This window comes from Chanodichthys erythropterus, chromosome 7 (assembly GCF_024489055.1).
Source record: "Chanodichthys erythropterus isolate Z2021 chromosome 7, ASM2448905v1, whole genome shotgun sequence".
Lineage (NCBI taxonomy): Eukaryota > Metazoa > Chordata > Actinopteri > Cypriniformes > Xenocyprididae > Chanodichthys > Chanodichthys erythropterus.
This window is the reverse complement of record NC_090227.1, coordinates 26918489-26942676: the sequence shown is the minus strand read 5'-3', so window position 1 is coordinate 26942676 and position 24188 is coordinate 26918489. Positions and strand designations below refer to the sequence as shown.

The following is a 24188-nucleotide window of genomic DNA, read 5'->3' as shown; positions in this document are numbered from 1 at the left end:
TGCGATTCACCCGGTTGGCTATGCTACAGTCCTTTGGGCATTCAGTCAAATGATATCTCTCCAGCTTTCAAACCTGACAGCCCCTCTGCTTACCACTGTCTGCTGTCTTGTATGATTGTCAGGTTGGGCTGACGCTTTTAGCTTTTAAGCCTGATACTATGCTTTAAACATTAGCAGGTAGATATTTCAGTGAGATGCAATGCTTATTGACACTGAGCAAAATGAGTAAAAAAGACTGTCCCATTTCATTAGGTAACACATTGAATTCAGAAATATTTTATCCAATCAGCTTGACCAGATAATTTACAGCTCAGGACAAATATTGCTTCATCTTAGGGTACGTTTACATGACAACGATATGCTTAAAGGTGCCATTGAACGTTTTTTTACAAGATGTAATATTAGTCTAAGGTGTCCCCTGAACGTGTCTGTGAAGTTTCAGCTCAAAATACCACATAGATTTTTTTAATACATTTTTTTAACTGCCTATTTTGGGGCATAATTAGAAATGTGCCGATTCATGCTGCGGCCCCTTTAAAGGTTTGCTCTCTCCGCCCCCGGAGCTCGCGCTTGCCTTAAACAGTGCAACAGTGCATAAACAAAGTTCACACAGTTAATATAACCCTCAAAATGGATCTTTACAAAGTGTTCGTCATGCATACTGCATGCATGCATCGGATTATGTGAGTTTACATTTGATTCTGAATGAGTTTGAGGTTTTGCTCCATGGCTAAATCTAACATTACACACTGTTGGAGAGATTTATAAAAAAATTAAGTTGTGTTTGCGCATCATACAGACTACAAGTGTTTAAAAATGAAAATAGCGACGACTCTTGTCTCCGTGAATACAGTAAGAAACGATGGTAACTGTAACCACATTTAACAGTACATTAGCAACATGCTAACGAAACATTTAGAAAGACAATTTACAAATATCACTAAAAATATCATGTTATCATGGATCATGTCAGTTATTATTGCTCCATCTGCCATTTTTCGCTATTGTTCTTGCTTGCTTACCTAGTCTGATGATTCAGCTGTGCACAGATCCAGACGTTAATACTGGCTGCCCTTGTGTAATGCCTCGATCATGGGCTGGCATATGCAAATATTGGGGGCGTACATATTAATGATACCGACTATTACATAACAGTCGGTGTTATGTTGAGATTTGCCTGTTCTTCGGAAGTCTTTTAAACAAATGAGATTTATATAAGAAGGAGGAAACAATGGAGTTTGAGACTCACTGTATGTCATTTCCATGTACTGAACTCTTGTTATTTAACTATGCCAAGATAAATTCAATTTTTAATTCAAGGGCACCTTTAAAATGGAGAAGTTTTTCCTTTGAGTTTTCCACGTACAGGCGACACCATTGTCAAAACGATCCCCATTCATAGGAATCCGTGAAAACTACTGAAAACGCTGTATTCTGCTGGCAGGCCATTAGATGGCGATGAAACACTATTGACTGAACATGTAATACGCACGTGCATGACATCATCATTTTCATAGATTCGCGTTTTTCAAAAATTTGCACTTTGAAACCCGTTTTCAAATGTTTGCGTTTTCTGGACACCAAAATGCCGTTGTCATGTAAATGTTTTCCGTATTTGGTTGAAAACGGTGTCGTTTAAACAGCCCCTTAGACTGATAAAGAATAAACCCTGACAGCAACAACGTGTCGGCCCATATCTGGCCCACATCTGTTCCGCATGTAATCCACATGTACCAGATGTGGGCCAGAACCGGTCCACACTATGTTGCTGTCTGGGAAATACCTTGGTGCAGTTCTGTCCAGTGGTGGTCCACTGCTAAAATATCAACAATCTAATTTATGTAGATGCCATGTGGTTATGTAACAAGCTCAGGACAGAAAACAATCCTTCTCTTGCATCTCTTGGTTTCTTTGAGTCAGTCATAGATGCAGTCGTTCAGCTCTCTGACTTCTAACTAGCCCTTGTCCTGACCTTGACCGACACTGCTGAGACTGAACAGAGCAGATCCCCCTGCTGGCTTCATACAATAATTACCTCATTCAATCTGATGAATACAATCCAGGGCCATGCAACAGTTCACAATCAAAATCATGACTTGAAGACATTCAGTTAATATTACAGGAAATTTTTGCTGTGTAGTTTTCATTAAAAATGACTTGATAGATCCAGGGTAAAATGCGTGGGACATGGATAGGTCAAAATTTAGTAATGACAGCATATTTACATTTACATCAGGCAGTTTTTCCATCACAGCCTGTCAGGTAATTTCCTGTTTTATTACTCAGAAGCGGAGGGTTGTGTTCAGAATAGAATATTGGCATACTACATACTGTTAAAAATTGCATGTTTAATTCAGGTAGTGATGATTTTGGAAATAAGTTAAGATTTATCAGTCTGTTAAAATAATAAATCAAGAAGGAGATTAAAAATCACAGCTGCTATTTCATGTTCATTTGCCGCACTGCATTGGAGGATTTTTAGTATCCTGTCCTTTGTGCTGTCTTGTATGTATATTGCACATTTTGGCAAATGTAAGTCATCTGAATTTTCCATAGATACAGATAAAGTGCACAAGCAAACAGTATACATGACTTATACTAGTACGAGTAGTATGGTAGTATGCTATTTTGAACACAGCCCAATATTCCCTGCAAACATGACTGTATCCTCCAGCAGCCTGCAATCTGTTTCCATGGATACCCATTTATTTGTGACGGTGACACTGTCACGGAGGGTGTTTTATGTTTTCGATGTGACTTGTTTTCGGTTAGACTGCTGTAAATAATCTAGAGTCAGGATCACCATGCTGTGTCCCTTCTGTTGAGTATGTTATTGAGATAAATATGTAAATTTAAAAGAAATAATAATAATAATAATGTTGATGATAACAATCTCACAACCAAAAGCCAACTGTGATGGGGTGAAAAGATATAAATAGATTTGAATTAGTATTTGTATCTTTCCTTTATCTGCTTTACATTGGTGTACATCTGTTGTTGGATGTGTGGTCACCATGTGCGGAATAACACGCAGTCGCTGATGTTCTAACAGATCCGCCGTGTCAATTAGATGTTCAGATCCTCATTCACAAATAGACACGCATCAAATGCCCCAAACTCCATTCTCTGCACTTCATCATTGCATTTAATGGGTCAAATCAGCAGTTTTGTCTCATTTATGAGCGCAAATTTCAGTTATTTCAGTCAGAGCTACCAATTCTCGGTTATGACTGTTACATGACATGTTGTGTGTTCATACAGTAAATAAATATCTTAAATATTTTAGCCTTCACTTTAGCAATTTGTAGTGACAAATTGGCTGTGAAACCCCTAACACATTCAGGCAGAGCATCTAATATTTCTACTTAAGCTTGGGTAGCTGAAATACAATTACAAGAAATGCAAAGTTTTGGACTTAAACGTACATAATTCAGTCCTTCACTGTATAACGGAAACAGCTTCAGTATGACAAAACTATGTATCTTGTATCTTTAAAAATGACAACTTGTAAAAAAAACAAACAAAAAAAAATCTCACTGCCTTGTCATGGTTTTGGTCTTATGAATAAAATACTATATGCTTGATGTCACCAAGTGTTTCTGAGTTTGTTTGGCAAAGGTGAGACTTTGTTGCTTGTGGGACTGATGGTTGATGGCAATTTTGTAAATTCTCTGTTTACATACTATCATCTACATTTTAGGCTGTCTTTATACTGCAAACAATGTTTCAAGCAAGATCTTATCTTGACTCTAGGTCTAGGTGACCCTGACTCTAGGTCAGTGGTTCTCAACTACAGGGTCGGGGGCCGACTAAAGGGCTGCAGGATGAGTATTTAAAGGGTTAGTTCACCCAAAAATTAAAATTCTATCATTTATTACTCACCCTAATGCCGTACCACACCCATAAGACCTTCGTTAATCTTCAGAACACAAATTCAGATATTTTAGTTGAAATCCGATGGCTCCTTGAGGCCTCCATAGGGAGCAATGACATTTCCTCTCTCAAGATCCATAAAGGTACTAAAAACATATTTAAACCGGTTCATGTGAGTACAGTGGTTCAATATTAATATTATAAAGCGACAAGAATATTTTTGGAGCGACAAAATAAATGAAATAACGTGTATCAAATCAGTGTATCAAATCTGCTGTTCGGAGCACCAAAGTCACGTGATTTCAGCCGTTGGCAGTTTGACACGCGATCTGAATCATGATTCGACACACTGATTAATTTGTGCTCCGATGCTTCCTGAAGCAGTGTTTTGAAATCAGCCATCACTAAATAAGCTCTATACTCTGGAGTGAGGAGACCAAGATAAGTGTTTTTGGAACTGATGGCTTCAAAACTTTATGGCGTCATAAATGTGAGGAATACAAAGAAAAATGCATGGTGCCTATAGTGAATCATGGTGGTGGCAGTGTCCTTATGTGGGGCTGCATGAGTGCTGCTGGTGTCTGGGAGCTGCATTTCATTGATGGCATCATGAATTCACAGATGTACTGCTCTATACTGAAAGAGAAGATGCTACCATCACTCCATGCCCTTGGTTTTCCTACATGACTGATCCTAAACACACATCTAAGGCCACTGTTGAATTTCTGAAGAAGAACAGGGTGAAAGTGATTCAGTGGCTTCTGATCTGAACCCATTCGAACACCTATGGGGAATTCGGAAGAGACAAGTTGAGCATCACTCTCCATCCAGCATCCAGTCTCTAAAAGAGGGCATTCTTGAAGGATGGAAAATGATTGATATTGCAAAATGTCGCCAATTTGTTCATTCCATTCCTAGAAGACTTTGTGCTGTCATTAAAAATCATGGAGGCCATACAAAGTACTAGATGTAGTAGTTATTGTTGTGGGGTGTACTCATTTTTGCATCACCCTCATTTGAGTAAAAATGTGTAACTTAAGTTATATTATTAACCTTACTTTCATGTTATAAGTTAAACAGATGTTGTATTAAACTTAGTCTTGTCAACATTTTGGAAATTGTTTTTGTTCATTGAGATATTGTTTAAAATGTCACTTTTCAAAGGGGGTGTACTCATTTACACTGAGCACTGTAATTTATTTATCTCAGTATTTTTTTTTTTTGGGGGGGAGGGCTTTTGAATTGAAAAGGTTGAAAACCACTGCTCTAGGTGACCAAAATAACTAAGTTTGCACTTTTATTCAATCATTCAGCATTGTAAATATGCGATACATAATTTAAAAGATGTTAAATTTATATAGTTTCATGAGTTCAAATAAATTAGTAATCATTCAGATACTTGTGATGAGGAGGAATAGGATATCTCAAGATCTGTGTTCTTTTAATTCCTTTTATTTCTAAAAATACTGGTATCAAATTCATCTCAAAAGACAGTATGCGATAAATTGGAGAGTAAACATTCATACATTTGTGCTTAAAAATTCTATATCAGTCAAACATTAAAATGTAGCTCCTCTATTCCCTTTGAAACCGCCTGTCACTGCAGTTACTATCATACAATCAAAAACAAGTAGTCACTTACAGTTGCTATCATAACAGGCTATTATAGTCATCAGTAAACTAGTCAGAGCCACAAGTTTGAGCTGAAAACAGATGTGAGAAAATCAGTAACTTTACATCGAATTTTGCTTTGAGAAGAAAATCAATGAGAGATTGCAAACATAATCAGTCATGATAATTATAATTTCACGTTTTCGTGGTCGTGCTGGGATTCGGCAGTGTTCCGGCTGGCTGCCGCTTCCATTAAAGTGCAGAAGTGCAGTGGCAGCATTGGGGTTTCGGAGTGCAACTGGGAGTGCAGCAGGGCTCGAGTGAAGAGTCTATCCCTTTGGAAATCTCACTTTCTCCAAACACCATAGAAGCCTCAAACTGCTCCTTGATGGTCTGAATTTGCTTGCGCACAGGGTCCCATTCTGTACCGTCGAGGTTATAGTTTTCTGAGGGGTCTGCCTCTAGGTTAAATAGTAAAGGAGGATCATGTTGCTTGAGGAAGGACAGTAATGAGCAGTCGTTGTCTGGGGTGGACTCACTGTGAGCTGCGCCTGAGTCATGGGGGAAAAGACATATTAGAAATAAATAGCAAGGTAGTGAGGTTTATATAGAGAGTACAACAAAGGGTGAACATACCCCGTGTATAATAATGGGCTTTGAAATTTTTCCATCTCACTGCAAACACGCTATACTTCTCACTTGGGTCAACGGGGTAGTAAAAAATGGTCTGTCTTTGACTCTGAAACACAAATAACATTGGCATAACAAAATTACATTTTGGCCCATTTTGGGGGTGAATATGCAGTTTTAATTGCTATTTATACATCCTTACCGAGGTAGTGAAATGCACTTGATATACTTGCATAAAAAAAAGCTAGATGTGCAACAGAAAATAAGGGTCTCAAGAACTAGTTTTAAGGCCTTTTTGCACTTAAACCGTCTTATTCTTACTGTTGACTGAAAATGATACTTGAGAGTTCAAGTAATCTGTTCATTTCTTGATTGCCATTTTGACATAGATTCCACCTGGACATTTTAGTCATATTTAAAAAAAAAAAAAAAAAAGTCCTTATCAACATTAATTGTCATGGCAATAAAAATGTATTACATTATTTTGGCAGTTAAGGTTTGGGGTGGAATTTAGTGAGATTTTGGGCTGGAAATCGTCAACCCAATCTGGCAACACTGCTTGAGCACCAAATCAGCATATTGGATTAATTTCTGAAGGATCATGTGACACTGAAGCCTGAATGGCTTGCCATCACAAGAATAAATTACATTTTAAAATATATTCAAATAGAAAAGTTATTTTAAATTGCAATAATATTTCACAATATAACTGTTTTACTGTATTTGTTAAAATAAATGAAGTGAAGTTTTCAAAAACATAAAAAAAAAAAAAACTTTTACCAACCCAAACTTTTGAATGGTAGTTCAAAATATATAACTTAACTTTTGATAATTTTGTCTCTTACCGGTCCTTTATTGAACAGTATGTCTGTCATGTCCACCCCGTCCAGCTGCACCTTGGGTAACGGAGCCCCAGCTAGTTTGGCAAAGGTGGGCAGAATGTCCAAAGAGCTGGCCAGAGCACGGGTGACACCTTTGAATGATTGGAAAACATGTAAATTAAATGTCCTCCATTTCATAAAAGCATTGTATATTTCTTGTAGCTGGATGACACTGAGCCATTTATCTCTCAGCACCTGGTTGGATGAATCCAGGCCAATATGCGATGGCCGGCTCTCTCATTCCTCCTTCGTAAGTCGTTCCTTTGCCACATTTCATCAGTCCTGCATTTCCCCCACGGGACTTCCGCATTAGCTCTGGCCTGGGAGCCAACACATATATAGATGGAAACACTCATAAAAGAAGAAACACTTATGACAGGTGTATACAACACCTACCCATTGTCACCAGTGAAGAAGATGAGCGTATTGTTGATCACCCCTGTCTCCTCCAGAGTTTCCAGAATCTTCCCCACTGTGCCATCAAACTCCATCAGAGCATCACCGAACGGCCCACGGGGTGACTTACCTGCATAGTCTGCGCCTGCATACTGAGGGTAGTGTGTGTGCTAGAAAGAGACCATGCAGAAAGGACTGAGATAATACTTAGTTATTAAGTACATACCATAACATATTCTGAAAATAAAAAATCCCATTGATTTTAAAATATATTGTGTGAAACCTCATAGAAAAGGCTTAAGCTCTAAGATTGTTGAATGATGCTAAAGGTTTTCATGGAAACCTTTAGAAAATCTGTTTGATTTCCACTTTTATTTAATTTTTTATTTATTTAAATAATTATTTATTTTAATTATTGATTTAAATCATGTTAGTTGCTTCTCAATGAAGAACTACACTACCTACAATGCTCTTTGTATCTCTTTGAACCATCCAATCAGAGAAGTCACTGTTACCAGGGAAAAGAGAACTGTGTCAAGAGGTAATCAGCAACTGGTCCCTCCCATGAAGCTTTGCAAATGACATAATCAAGCAAGTCTCCCTACATCCCAAACAACTTATATATTTGTTTATATTTTAATAATTTGCAGTAAAAAAAAAAAAAATATATATATATATTATATATTTATATTATATATTATATATATATATATATATATATATATATATATATATATTATATATATATATATATATTATATATATATATATATATATATTATATATATATATATATATATATATATATATATATTATATATATTATATATATATATTATATATATTATATATATATATATATATATTATATATATTATATATATATATATATATATATATATATATATATATATATATATATATATATATATATATATATATATATATATATATATATTATAGTGGGTATGGAAAGTATTCAGACCCCCTTCAATTTTTCACTCTTTGTTATATTGCAGCCATTGGCTAAAATCATTTAAGTTCATTTTTTTTCCTCATTAATGTACACACAGCACCCCATATTGACAGAAAAACACAGAATTGTTGACATTTTTGCAGATTTATTAAAAAAGAAAAACTGAAATATCACATGGTCCTAAGTATTCAGACCCTTTGCTGTGACACTCATACCACCAAGGCAGTTTGAGTGCTGGTTCGGAGCCAGAGCCTACTTTCAAATCTGTTCTTTGTCTTTCGACACACAAAGCACCAGCTCTGAACCAGAAAAAGTGGTTCGTAAGTAGCACCAAAACATTGCTGGGCTAGAAGTAAGAACCGCTTGCATCAGGGGTTGGGGGCGGGTTTACCGTGACCAACAAGAAACTTGTGACCGCCATTTTTGAAATAGCAGCTAATCGAGCTAATGCAGCTCGATCGTAATCTCCGTCTATACAAATTACGGTGAGCCGTGTTTGGAATGCCGATGTAGGTTCGAAAAGCCATAAGCATCAATAGTAGTGAAACATCTGCGATTGTTGATAGAAGGCTTGTTCGAGATGCATCGGAGCAGCGCAGACCGATTCGGCGGGTGCTGCGGATCCGCGGGAGCGTTTGTAGAGCATACGACTCCTTGTGCTTTTGGATCATTCTCGCAGTGTTTTGATGTCATGCGCCAATCGCTATGCGAGAAGCCGATGCATCTCAAACGAGCCTGGTGTGTTTGTGTTTAGTGCTGCAGCGCTAGCTTTTCTGTGAAATATGAGACGTATACAGTGACGCAAGACCTGGCTCTGTGGTGGCTCTCTAGCCTGTGGAAAGGCAAACTGGTTCTTAGAAGGCTTGTCAGTTGAACCAACTCCGAACTGGCACCTGGTTCGTACTGGTGGAAAGGGGGTATCGTATATTTAACTCAGGTGCTGTCCATTTCTTCTGATCATCCTTGAGATGTTTCTACACCTTCATTTGAGTCCAGCTGTGTTTGATTATACTGATTGGACTTGATTAGGAAAGCCACACACCTGTCTATATAAGACCTTACAGCTCACAGTGCATGTCAGAGCAAATGAGAATCATGAGGTCAAAGGAACTGCCTGAAGAGCTCAGAGACAGAATTGTGGCAAGGCACAGATCATAACAACTCCGTGACTGTTCTTGAATGGCCCAGCCAGAGCCCTGACTTAAACCCAATTGAGCATCTCTGGAGAGACCTAAAAATGGCTGTCCACCAACGTTTACCATCCAACCTGACAGAACTGGAGAGGATCTGCAAGGAGGAATGGCAGAGGATCCCCAAATCCAGACTCATGGCTGTATTAGATCAAAAGGGTGATTCTACTAAATACTGAGCAAAGGGTCTGAATACTTAGGACCATGTGATATCAGTTTTTCTTTTTTAATAAATCTGCAAAAATGTCAACAATTCTGTGTTTTTCTGTCAACATGTTGTGCTGTGTGTACATTGAGGAAAAAAATGAACTTAAATGATTTTAGCAAATGGCTGCAATATAACAAAGAGTGAAAAATTTAAGGGGGTCTGAATACTTTCCATACCCACTGTATATACACACACACAGTTGTGCTCAAAATTATTCATACCCTTGGTAAATATGACCAAAGGCGGCTGTGAAAATAAATCTGCATCGTTAATACTTTTGATCTTTTATTTAAAAAATTCTACAAAAATCCAACCTTTCATTGGAGAGTAATAATTTTAAATGGAGGGGATCTCATTATGAGAGAAATGTTTTTCTCTAATACACATTGCTCACAATTAATCATACCCTTTTATTCAATACTTTTTGCAACCTCCTTTTCCCAAGAGAACAGCTCTGCATCTTCACCTATAATGCCTGATGAGTTTGGAGAACACCTGACAAGAGATCAGAGACCATTCCTTCATACAGAATCTCTCCAGATCCTTCAGATTCCCAGCTCCATGTTAGTGCTTCTTCTCTTCAGTTCACTCCAATCATTTTCTTTAGGGTTCAGGTCAGGGGACTGGGACGGCCATGGCAGAAGCTTGGTTTTGTGTTCAGTGACACATTTTTGTGTTGATTTTGATGTTTGTTTCCAACAGGACAATGATCCAAAACAAACAATCCCGGTCCCCTGACCTGAACCCTAAAGAAAATGATTGAAGTGAACTGAAGAGAAGAAGCACCCACATGAAGCTGGGAATCTGAAGGTTGGATTTTTGTAGATTTTTAAAATAAAAGATCAAAATAATTAACGATTATATATATATATATATAAATGTGTATAAATATTTTAACTTAAAAATATATAGCATATTATTGTATTTTATATAATATAATCCATGACTACAAGTCAATAGTTTTATAACATTCACAAATCACAATGCTGTATCAAGGGATGTCTTCACAGAATAATTTTAAATTTCAGAAAATAGTCTTTCTCAAATCTTTTTTTCTCTTTACTTAAAGCATTTGTACCCCAAGTTGAAATTAAATTTATTAAAATAACTATATAATAAAAAAAATATGCATAAATATTTGTTAACATACTTCTTTAAATAAAAAAAACATTATACTATATGAATTGCATAGTATTACATACTGTTAGTTTATAACTGAAAATGTTTGTGTTGTGAGAATCAGTATTTTTAGAGACATACAAGCAATTGCATATGAGCATAAAACATGAACATGATTTGATTAAGATTCTTGACTTACATGTGAAGGATAGTACAAGAAGAATGGGCTTTTATTTTGGACAGCAACATTAATGAACTGAGAGGCAAATTTGCTGTAGGCCTTCTCAAGCTGGAGGAAATCTGCAGGCTGCTGCTCGATAATCTCATTATACATGAGAGGTACAGTTACAACACCCTGATCACAAAGGCCAAAGCACTTCACATCTGGAGGAAAGCAGCTGAGATTCTGACAGGGACCCTTTGATACAGAGATAAAGGGATTTTTCTTAAATATTATGCAATGACGAAACTATAACATTAAGAAGTTAGATGATTCACTTGTATTATATATATATACACACACAATATCTTGTCATATTACCATATTTTAAAAGGTAATAAAATATGACAAGATCTCATGATTAAACTGTATCAGAAAAAAATAATCTTAATTATGTCTGATAACATGGTCAGGTCAAAGTGTGAATATTTTTTGGTTCCAAATTTTTAATCAATTTTACTTGTAGTCCACTATATGAAGAATTTTTGGGTATAATATGTCACAGTTTACTTTATTTTGCCATCCTCACTTACATAAATGAACTATAGGTGTCCTGCACCCACTACTAAAAATATATCAAACATCTCTGAATAAATTTTGGTTTGACTTATATATATATATTGCAATGCAATTTCCTTGTTGAATTCCAGATGAAACAATTACCTGATCATGTGAGTATGGGATTCCAAGATATTTGTCGAAGCCCTGTCTGGTGGGCAGGTAAGTGCCCTTTAGTCCGACGCCCAGGTGCCATTTTCCAACCATGGCTGTAGTGTAACCCTGAGACTTCAGCACCTCTGCGATAGTGGTCTCATTAAGTGGGAGACCCCCTCTTGAGCCTGGATAGAACACACCTGGATAGATCCCGGAACGAGTCTGGTAACGACCCGTCAGCAAGGCTGCCCTGGACCAAGAAATAGCATGTAAAACAAAATGCTGCACATTAGTATGATAAATTGTTGTCAGAATGAGGATAAATTGTAATCAGGTTAATACTGATTTATTGGTTCATTCATCATAAGGGAAATGGAAGGTCAGGTTGGGCACACTGCATTTGTCATGCAGTGTGCAGTGTATATTATACATTTTGGCAAATTTAGGTCATGGTATTTCTTGCATACAAAAAAATTCACATACCAAGCATTGTATACATGAGTCATTGACAAGGTTTTTAAAAGTGTAAAAAAAACCATAATGGAGATATAATTAATTTGGAAGTTTTATTAAGTGTTAACAATGAGATTATGTGGTTTTTATCAATTAACACTGCTTTTGTCATTTTTTACAAGATGGACAAAATTTGTCACCAAAAAAGTCAAAAACATGACACTTTTAGTTATACCGAATGACAATATTTTCAAACAATGCTAACAGGCTGATATCTAGCTAGCTAGCAAAAGGACAATCAAACATTTTATATTTAGTACAAGTTTTAAAAATAGTACAACATTTCCCATGTTTTATAGCGATTGTACCACATGACTTGATGTTTCGGGACATGCATATGAGCAAGTGAACTTTTCAAATAGTTAAGAGAGAGTTACAGTGCGTTTCAAACGGGATATATCGCCCTCCGAAGGGCACTTCGCAGTGAAAATAATCATGGCCGCCATATTGAAGGGTCGGTCCAAACCGAAGTGCTCAAAACTGGCCACTTCAAAGGGCCCTTCGGAATTAAGGATTTCGAAGGGAACAACTGATGGACACTTCGGGCCCCCATGATCCTTTGCACAGGGAAGTTTGACGTCACAGAATGGGTACAGGAGGCTCAGAGTTCGATTAACTATAAAGGTATGTATAATATTTTTCTGTACTACTGTAGCCTAATATTTATAGGAGTTAGATTTGGTACATTATTATGGTCAAAACGACTTTCTACTTCAACAAAAAATACTTTACAGCTCCCTTTATCAGTCCATCCAAATGTTTAAAATACATAAATCCAATATAGCCTACATGCGATAAACCTAAAATAAATAAATAAATAAATAAACTAACGTTAAATAAAGGGCGCAGCTTGCACAATATACTCCTCTTTGATTGTCTCGTTAAGATGACGCAGAAGTGCGTTCCAAAAGAAGAGTTTTTTTGATCCCTTCACCCTTTATCCATTCGAAGCTCTCACTCCAGAGGGTAAACCCTTTGAAGGCATTAGGGCATAGGGATGAGCCCTTCTGAATGGAACGCAGGGTATATTACTTTGCTTCATGATTATGTGGTCCTTTCATAGGGTCCTCTGCAGGTGTCTGAATGATGTCACATCCTGTCACATGGAATTGACCACATGACTTGTTTCAAAACGGTCCCTTTATATTGGTTACTCCCTATGGTTACTCCGAATGACATCAATGAATTTTTTTTTCTCATTACATTCATTCTTTCTCATAACAAAGCAACGACTTCTACACATAATTTTAATAACATTTTGCACTATGTTGATATATGATGTTATAAAATCATGCCAGAATAAAAAAATATATACATTTATTACATTTTAAGATATTTTAATCACAAATTAAATGGCTGTGTTGGCCTTTGGACGGTTAAACCGAATGACCTTTTGACACCTCAAAATCTTTAAAATACATTTATATGTAGAAAAATATAATTAAAACCTTCTGGATTTTATAAAAAGAGATCTAGTTGTACTACCTTACATACTTTGATGTCATGTCTTTGTTTTTTATTATTATTAAGACCTTTGGACAAAAAAAATGACCCGTCACGTCATTGACCCACATACTAAATAGCCTACTGCAGAAAGAGTATGCCTACTGGTTGTATGTTTATGATATTTTCGAACCAAAGTCTGTGAATATTAAGATATTAACCTGTATTCTGGCGCCATCTTCTGTGACAGACACCATGTAAAATCGGTGATTATATAAGATATCTTTTCAAGGGATTTTTTTTTTTTTTTGATAGCCAGAAAACAGTTCAGACCAGCCTGAAATAACTGCGTATATAAACGAAATGTAATAATTTTAAAATAACAATTAATTGTACAATTCTATTATTTAGAGTCTCTAACTGTATAATTATAATAAATATAGAGATAGCTGGAAGGTGATTCAAAAATCGCCAAAAGCTGTTGTTCAAATGAATGCATGAAAATAATGGATATTAAGCTGGATAACAGGTGGATTCGGGTTTACCTGGATGGGCTGCACACAGGACTCGTTACGTAGAAGTCGGTAAAACGCAGCCCTTGCGCCGCCAGTCTGTTTAGATTCGGGGTGAGAGAGCTCGGGTGTCCAAAACAGCCCAGATCACCGTAACCCAAATCATCGGCGAAAAGCAGCACAAAGTTCGGCGGTGATGCGGGAGCACATTGAGCTGTGATCAGTGCAAACAACGCGACTATGCACATCAAATCCATCACCTGATATGCAGCTTACAAAAGCTTTATAATTTAAATATATAAAACGTTAAGTATCATGACAATTCCTGCTCGATTTGTTATGAACAACCGCTTTGTTATGAGCTTTATGTCCTTTCCTCGCAGCTTTATCGCTGTCATTCACATCTCGCTGAAGTCTTTCATGTTGTTCCATGTGAGTCATATGACCACCGACACGCGATCCGGTGAGAAGGGGGCTGATGGGATATGTAGTTTTTTTTTAGCCAGATCGGGGTAGCGCATCATGAAGTTTTCATTGAATGGTTGTTTCATGTGGATTATGACTACTTTTGATGTTTCTGTGGTGTTTTGTTTGGTATATTTGTTTTCCCTCTCGAACTTTATATCGGAATATATCAACGCTTACTTTCCTATGGCCTACATGAGCAATAACATCGACAACTTTCTTAAAACACATCAATTTGATTACCGCTAATAATGAGTAACGTCTACAGCAACATGACGGTGAGTAAATATTAACATTATTTCCATTTTTATGCGAGCTATGCCTCAGTTTAATGCACTTTAATGAGGAAAAAAACATTAGCATCAGTAACAAAAACTAAATAGCTAATAAAATTGGTTAATTTTATGCAAATAAATGCTTTACCATTGAATAAAAATCAAGTGTTTATAAAAGGTAATTATTAAAAATAGTATGTTTATTTATATTATTTCACAGTATCAAAGAAATCGCATTGTTTCAGCATTTTTCTGAAATGTTTTGAGAAATACAGTGGGATCTAAAAGTTTGTGACCACATAGTAAAATGCATTTATTTTGCATAATTTACTAAAGATTTTATCATTACAGATTTTATTATCAATAATCAACAATTTGAGTGAAAAAGTTTCATAATGTCTTAGTATTTGGTAGGCCCAATGTCTTCCTTTTGGCAGCTACACTTAAAATGACATGAATGGAATTTCATAAATTCATAAAGAGAATGTTTAAAAGAACATCTAGTGTGAAAATCTGACCATTTATAGCTACTAAGGAGTGGACATGGACAATGTCATAAATTTTAAATGCATCTTAAACCAGTTAAATCCTATGGATTTATGGTCTCACTTGCACTTTTTCATTTGTGTTTTTCAGGATACAAAAAAGAAATATAAATACGAATTTATTTTAATTCCATATATTTTTTAATTTAGTTAAATTAAGTTTGTCAATTAAATAAAATTAAATGTTATATTATACCAACCAAAGGCAGGTGATAATCATGTCATAATTAGGCCCATCTCCATCTTCATTTAGCTCACAATTGGTGTTGGGCTCACTGCACTGTTTTAAACACACTTCATTGTCAGCAAGTGATGCTCTTGTGTAGATGCACATATGACACATGAACTTTGAATTTTGAGAGCAAAACTGCTCTGCATGTCACTAGAAATTGACATCAGGTTGCAGTTCAGCTCTCTACCACTGTGGGTCGCTGTTTCATAAGCGCTGGAGTTCAATGTTGTCTCGTAGCACAGTAAAGCCGTAGCGATTGATGGGTTCGATCATTAATATCTCATTAGAGGCAGTGAGAGCAGGGGTGTAGTGTCCAGTCGCTGTCCTTTACATCGCCCTGCACTTGCTTTGCTTGTGATACAACGTGACAATCAGTCAATTAAATGAACGGGGGATGAAATAGATTGCTCCACTAGCTGGAGGAGGTGAAAGTCAGGGCCGATTTTCAGGGAGAGAGGGAAATCTATCACGCTCTGCATTTGAATTGCACTGCTTTCACAGTTAATACGCACAATGAGAAGTGGGTGGTTAGACACCTTTACCTCAAGCACCAGACTTCAACGCAGGGGACATTACAAACATTACAAAATCAATGTGCTTAAATTAGAAAATGTCAAAATGTGTTGACTTATGAAATTAATTAACATAATGGTCTCTGTTTCAAAGCAATTCATGCACAGCACAGTAGATTTATTATGCATGAACCCTCACTCTGTTTTTAGAACACTAGATCTGTGCTTCCCAACCAAGGGGTATATATATATATATATATGTATATATAAGTACAATTTAAAGGTGCCCTAGAATTGAAAATTGAATTTACCTCGGCATAGTTAAATAATTAGAGTTCAGTACATGGAAATGACATACAGTGAATCTCAAACTCCATTGTTTCCTCCTTTTTATGTAAATTTTATTTGTGCAAAATACCTCTGAAGAACAGGCGAATCTCAACATAACACCAACTGTTACGTAACAGTCGGGATCATTAATATGTACGCCCCCAATATTTGCATATGCCAGTCCATGTCCAAGGCATTAGACAAGCCAGTATTAAAGTCTGGATCTGTGCACAGCCGAATCAACAGACTTTATGCAGGTAAGCAAGCAAGGACAACAGCAAAAAATGGCAGATGGAGCAATAATAACTGACATGATCCATGATAACATGACATTTTTAGTGATATTTGTAAATTGTCTTTCTAAATGTTTCGTTAGCATGTTGCTAATGTACTGTTAAATGTGGTTAAAGTTACCATCATTTCTTACTGTATTCACGGAGACAAGAGCCGTCGTTATTTTCATTATTAAACACTTGCAGTCTGTATAATGCATAAACACAACTTCATTCTTTATAAATCTCTCCAACAGTGTGTAACGTTAACGTTAGCCCCGTTAGCAGCAGCATACTATCAAACTCATTCAGAATCAAATGTAAACATCCAAATAAATACCATACTTGCATGATCCGATAGGCTTCATGATGAACACTTTGTAAAGATCCATTTTGAGGGTTATGTTAGCTGTGTGAACTTTCTTTATGGAATGTATTATAGAGTCGCAAGCTTGGGGGCAGGGAGCGCGAGCATTTAAAGGGGACACACACTGAATCAGCACATTTATAATGATGCCCCAAAATAGGCAGTTAAAAAACTGAATTTAAAAAAATCTAGGGGGTATTTTAAGCTGAAACTTCACAGACACATTCAGGGGACACCTTAGGCTTATATTACATCTTGTGAAAAAGCATTCTATGGCACCTTTAAATCTCCTAATATGCTAAAAAAAAAAAAAAAAAGAAGTAAATTCACACTCATGAACTGAAAGGAAGCCAATTGTTCAGTTCTAAATTTTGCCCAGCCCTGATTAACAAAAAAATATAGAAATGACCTGCCAACTACTCACAACCTCGTGGTAGCGAGTTTTGCACAGTCAAGCACTTCTCACATTTTTGGTAAATCTACTTCAATATTTTTGGAGTTTATATGGATTAAAGGCGCGCTATGTAGTTTTTCGTCGCTAGAGGTCACCTATTCAAAACAAAGGTGTAGCTTGATGACGCAGAGATTGAGCGCGGATTTATGGGAGATGTCGTCTTCGCCTCACAGCTGGTGGAAAAGAATCAGGATGGGAGTCGGGCAGAAATCATGTTCATGGATGAGATTATTAACGTTACTGTATATGAATCAGAGCAGGGCGAGGGAGTTGTTGTGGGAGTGCAATGCGGCCGCTGGAGCGATGAGCGCAACACACGTCTCGATAGCAGCGGAACTTTTACTATGCCGCAGTCACTGCTTCAGCTTCTTCTGGTCAAGCGTATGTCAGGTAATGCAGCGCTCTTTATCATATTAGATACATGAGTGTGTTGAAAATGATGTTATAACTTTACTCTGTGCGTTCATTCGGGGCTGTTATGAGACACTTGTTGCACACTGCAGTAAGCTAGATCGATATTAGTCATGGTAAAACATGGTACTCGCGGTAAATCAAGAAAACGAGATTCAAACGATAAGAACAATTGATAACAATGATTAGTTTTGTGTCTATAAAGGTATCCAAACAGTTGTTCCCTTGTCTAATAAAACATATAATATATTAAAGTGTACGGTCCGTGTCCTATGTAAAAATGACTAATTTCTCTAGATTTAAACATTCTTGGAAACATCTTAGATAATGTCAGTACACAAGTTAACAAAATATATAATGCTGTTCTATTGGTTTTTGGATATTTTAGTCCAACAATCTTACATAGTGTGCTTTTAAGTGTTGTGTTATCTGACACACCCCTCCTGGTCAGTTGTGTTGTAATGTTACAGGGATCTGCACATTGATAGATTGTTTTGATTTACCATTAATTTTTACATGCCCGTCTAGAGATGACCTACATTCAGCTTTGCATGAGTGTGTGTGGTTTTACAGTAATGAAGCCTGGTGGAGAGAGAATGAGCTAGCGAATGAGAAGGAAGGGGCTGAGGAATTGAAACCATGAGATGCTCTAAAAAGTCTCCCTTTTGCCCTTTGTTGAAATACTCTCTCTCTCTCTCCACAACTACGTACTCTACTTTGCACGTCCGTTTGTTTTGGTTTGTCGTTTATTTATCATGTCTCAAAAAGACAATTATCTTTGCCCCAGTGACTGGCGGACATGTTAGATGACTTTAACTGAGTTTGGCTGCATTCCTGCTGGCGGAGGTGGAGGAAGAGCAAGCCCTTACATCACGTCGCCACCGATACATTTGGCATGCCGCATTGATTCTTGGTGTAGAAGTCAGCTTGAATAGCTGAGGGAGAGCCTGCTATCTCATCTCACCATATTACACAACCAAACTTCGGACACTTGACTTCTTTCCTTCCAGGTCGTTGTTTGATCTCGGATTTCATGTTAATGAGTTCGTTAAATAATTGTGAGTAGAGCAAATCTGACCTTTCAGATTTGCCTTAAGTATTAAACATATGCCATTGCAAAGAAAGTCTTCACATTTCACCAATGCAGGAAGTAAAGATTTAGTGAAGATCAAAGATCAGCTGATGGTAATTTTCTGTAATGAGTCAGTGTCTGGTACTTCAGCAGCCATTTGCGTTGTATGTGGACGATCGAAACAAGCAGTGCTTTTGCAGGCAGATGCTCATTAGTCTCGCAGAGTCAGACTTTGACTATCAGCATAACGTCTGGTGCACTTTGCAGCTTTAGTCCGGCCAAAAAGCACCCGCTTAATAAGAATCTGACATATATAATTACCTACCACAGTTATTTATTTAAATGTGACATTTAGGTGCAGATATTTTTGAAATTTATGATACCACAATAATAGACCATCATGCAGCACATTACATAAAAGCTCAGTAGTGTTTGCAATAGATTGTGTGTATGCACTCTTATAAATTAAGTTTCCAAAAGGGGGTTTTCGTAGCAATATCATTGAGGAACAATTTTGGAGTTCCTTAAAGGAACCATTTTTTCCACTATAAAGAACCTTTTTGTGCAATGGAAAGGTTTTATGGATGTTCAGAAAGGTTCTTCATGGAAGCATCAATGCCAATAAAGAACCTTTATTTTCAAGAGTGTATATATATATATATATATATATATATATATATATATATATATATATATATATATATATATATATATATATATATATACACACTAGCAGTCAAAAGTTTGGATTTTGTTTTACTAAGGTTTCCCATGTTCACCAAGGCTGCATTTATTTGATCAAAATACAGTAAAAACAGTAATATTGTTAAATAATATTACACAAAATGATACTTAATATAACAGTTTTCTGTGAGAATGGGTAGCAAGAGACTATTGCCACTTTGTAAATTGGCACTACTATTACTATATAGTAAGTCAAAAGTACCCTACCAGTATTTAAATTGGTACCAAGTCAATACAAAAACTTTATAAATTAAATAATGATACCTTTCTGTAGTATCGTTCAAATCGGTACACATTTATGCTACTGTTTGACTAACAGAAAATTGTCATCATATCATTATTATTAGCTAAAAAAATGGACTGAGGCCTTAACTGTTTGGATCGTAGAAAAAAAAAAAAAACTATCCTAACTAATATAATGTTCAAACATTAAAGACAATGACAATAATAAAATAAAAACAAATAAACAAATTACAAACAATAGCACAAATAAATATAAGAGAACAAAAATACAAATTAAATAAAGAGTGTTTCTGAAAACGGTATTACTATATGAAGTATGTATAAACAGACAGAAATAATTTAGTTAATCACACTTTAGTTAATCGCACTTTCTTTTGTTGTTAGATTAACATTATAAACATACATCACTACTTTCACTTTAAGTACTTGTCAAGATGGGAATTTTTGGCGTATTCAAGTCATGTTGCAAAGATTGTATTTATGAGCTGAATGCACATGAACGCCACCACAATGTCGTAAATACAAGTGTGAAGTTCGGGATTTTCTTTGAGCCCCAATCTGTACGAATTGGGGGCGTGTCAGTGAGAAACATGGCGAAATACCACAATACTTATAGGCAGGGCTCTCAAGTTTTGGAGACAGGCAAGAAAAAAAAAACGCCACCTTCTCTGGGCCAGCATCCTGTAACCTGGCCTCAGTCAGGGTGAATGAGATGATGCTTAGTAGTTGCCTTTTACCTCACATCTTTGAAAGACAGATGCAATGATTAATGCATCCACAGTGTTTCCCACAGGATTTTGTGAGACTGTAGTGGGTAAAAATTTTGTACATTTTAAATTTAAATGCATGAATCTAGTGCATTCTAAGAGCAAAATTAAGTGACTAGATCAATGAAGAAATTTGTTCTCTTGTAAACAATTTTTGTGCTCTAAAAGTAATTAATAGCTGATGGCACATTAGTCATGTACACAAAAGATAGTAGGCTAAGTGCGTAAGTGCGTAAGTGGTCAAACATGTAGAGTACACATTTAAACCATTAAAAATATGTAGCAAAAGAGGTTACCTTTGTTGAATTAATTTATTTGTGGGAGCCTGTGTCTGTATTTGTGGAACTAATGGTCACTCTTTGATTATGCTTTTTTTTCATTGGTTGTTGCGTTAAATCTTACCCAGATACAATAGTGCTATTTTCTGATTGGCTATTGTGTAGCCTCTTTCTTTTTTTGATTGGCTGATAAGTGGCAGGTTCGAGACGCGCTTGTTTCCTTCCCGGTTCCAGAGAGAGCGGCGCGGCCAGATACATTTTGTGCGCTGCGGCATATTAAATATATGATAAATAGTTTTTCTACGTGAGAAATACAATGTGTGGCGGGAGTGCGTGACAAAAAACCGAAATGAGTGACTGTCAATGCGTGACACTTGAGAGCCCTGCTTATAGGTTTTTAGCAGTGACATTTTCAGGCTTTTCTATTTACAATGAAGTAAGCTAATTGCCTGCACAAGGTAGCATTTTAATATAACAATATGATATATAACGATAAAGTTTACAGTGGCTTCATAAATGAATTAAAAACATAAAAAAGCAAAACACACCTGATGAACATTCTTTGTTCATTTTCTAGAAGTAAAAGTGCTGTATTTTTGTGTAATTAATTAATGACGGGACACCGCCATCTTACTCAGACGAAAGTGACTTGAACGCACCAGCTGTCATAAACCTGACTTCCCACATCATAGATACGTACTTCCCAGGAGGACTTGAACGCACCATTTGACATAATTTTGTGTGTACTCGCATGTTGTCTGAGAGGCGGCTTTCTGTGTGCGCACACAGAAACAATCTATAACAGTGTGCGAGTGCCAAATTAAGTTACTTTCGCTGCGTCTTGTGCTTGAATGGCTTAAAATCACTTGAATGTTTAAACTGAAAAATTATAAACTTAACAAACAATACTGGCCCGATCTTTTTGTTAGGTGATTATAGTTAGGGGGGCTGAGACGACAGACAGCCCCCTAAAAACGGTGTAGAACAGCCCCTGATTCCTGTGATAGCAAAGCTGAATTGTCCATATTCCAGTCTTCAGTGTCACACGATTTGCTGCTCAAGAAACATTTCTTATTGATATCAATGTTTAAAACAGTTGTGCCTTATGTAAATGCATCAAATTAGGAAGAAATTAACCATAACAGCCTAATTATTCTGGGATACCTTAAGACCTATTCGTAGTCGTTCAGGCAACCACCAACTATTCAGTTTTTAAAATATGTGTACCCAGACCCAGCCAACCAGTTTTAAATCACTCTTAGCATTATTGTGCGCATCAGACGGTCTGAGGGTGTGCTGAGACTTACTCTAGATGCTCATTAGTGAGTTAAGGGATGGCTACTTGAGTTTTAATGCTTTGTTTCAGTTCTCTGAGCTTCAGAGTCTGTGTTTGATATGCTCTTTATTCTCTCAGAGCTAAACAGAGTTATAGATGGCATATTCTGTAGTTGTTAGTGTTGTAGAACTGGACTGGTCTTGGTCATGAGACCAGTCTTAAGACCATTTTTTAAAGGTCTTGTCTCGGTCTCAGATTAAGAGGACTCCGGATTTTATTTCAAGACGGGTCAAGACCACAACTGCAGGGATATCACCAAATTGCTAGTGCATTGTATGATTGATCATTTCTGTGATAGGATGTAAAACTTCCTGCTTCGAATGTAATCAATAACTTTTTTTCCTAATTTGATCACCTTTATTGTTACATTGTTATTTTGTTATTGTGTCAGTTCAGAAAACAATGTGGGATTGAGTCAAATGTCAATTGCCCCAAATTAATGCAAATGCCCACAAAGATAAGTGCATGTGCAAAGATATGCTTGCAAAAAAGTACTCGAAAAAGTACAGATCTTGTTTTTTATAATTAAGCAATGTCATAAGAGAAAGAGAGCTGTATTCACGAAAATGAGTACTATTGAATCCATGCATCATTTTTTTCCCAGCCATTTTTTGATTTAATATTGAAAGTAGAAAAAAGAGAAAATGGCTTTTTTTTTTTTTTTTTTCATTTAAAAACAAAAACAAGAATTCAGCTTGATTTTTCATTTTTTGTTCAGGGGTAGAAAATGAATAAACAGCTTGAATACAGGTGGGAGGGAATGAAACGCCCCTTTCCTCTGATTGGTCAGCTGAAGATCAAACCCTGCCATCATCAGGTCTTCCTTATTTACACGCAGCAGAATAAAAGTCCTCCTCAGCTGCAGTTGTACGTACTAACACATTAAATCCTTTTGAAGTGCTTTAAAGCCTTCTGAAGTGAAGCGATGCACTTGTGTAAGAAAAATATCCATATTTAACAAGTTATAAAGTAAAATATCTAGCTTCCGCCAGACCGCCTTCCGTATTCATCTTACGAAGAAAGTGTAAAACTCTCGCAGTTCAAAACACTTACGCTCCGTCCTACGCCTTTGGTATTCAAATTATGAAAAAAGCTTAATGGTGAGTAAGCTTGGTGTAATTTTCATTTTAAAGTGAACCAATCCTTTAAAAAAAGGTTTAAGAGAATTAACAAATCACAGATTGTGGATTTTACAAAAATGTCCCAACTTTTCTGTAAATGGGATTGTATAAATAATAGGGATGCAAAATATATCGATCAAAATATCGGTATCGGCAGATATATGTTCATTTTTAATGTTATCATTATCAGCCTGATAATAATTTCCTTCAGCAGAGACACTTCAGATCTGAACTGTTTGCAGTGATGGTTTTTATTTGCTTGAAATATTATTGAAATCACTTCAAAAAGAAAAATACAGTTAAGTGCAACATGTACAGCCCAGGTCTATCATATAGGCTACATAAAATTATAATGACAATGTTATAATTGTGTGTTTGGGACAGGGCTTTTAATGGCGAGACTTTCGTTTTGGTAATCAGGCTCTCAAACAGTATATACAAATTTGGATTTAGATTTATCGGCCAATATATCCAATACAGGCTCATTGGAAAAACGCACCTGTGTCAACATTTTTGCAAAACGCAAAGTACGTATGAG

The 24188-nt window shown here is 36.4% G+C and overlaps 1 protein-coding gene across 2 annotated transcripts in view; it reads right to left on the bottom strand.

Moving 5' to 3' along the window:
- Window positions 1-5243: 5243 nt before the first annotated feature.
- The window catches only part of arsa (arylsulfatase A), a 46452-nt gene continuing 27507 nt past the window's right edge, over window positions 5244-24188 (bottom strand). The window contains exons 1-8 of one of the 2 annotated variants that reach the window (XM_067389197.1): window positions 14260-14661; window positions 11768-12008; window positions 11084-11302; window positions 7392-7561; window positions 7191-7315; window positions 6960-7087; window positions 6121-6223; window positions 5244-6035 (exon numbers count right to left, since the gene is read on the bottom strand). In XM_067389197.1, the coding sequence (XP_067245298.1) occupies window positions 5737-6035; window positions 6121-6223; window positions 6960-7087; window positions 7191-7315; window positions 7392-7561; window positions 11084-11302; window positions 11768-12008; window positions 14260-14483 (1509 nt within the window). In that variant the 5' untranslated portion in view covers window positions 14484-14661 and the 3' untranslated portion in view covers window positions 5244-5736. Of the gene's footprint in view, window positions 6036-6120; window positions 6224-6959; window positions 7088-7190; window positions 7316-7391; window positions 7562-11083; window positions 11303-11767; window positions 12009-14259; window positions 14662-24188 lie in introns of those variants that run through there. The other variant, XM_067389198.1, reaches the window with a different exon arrangement.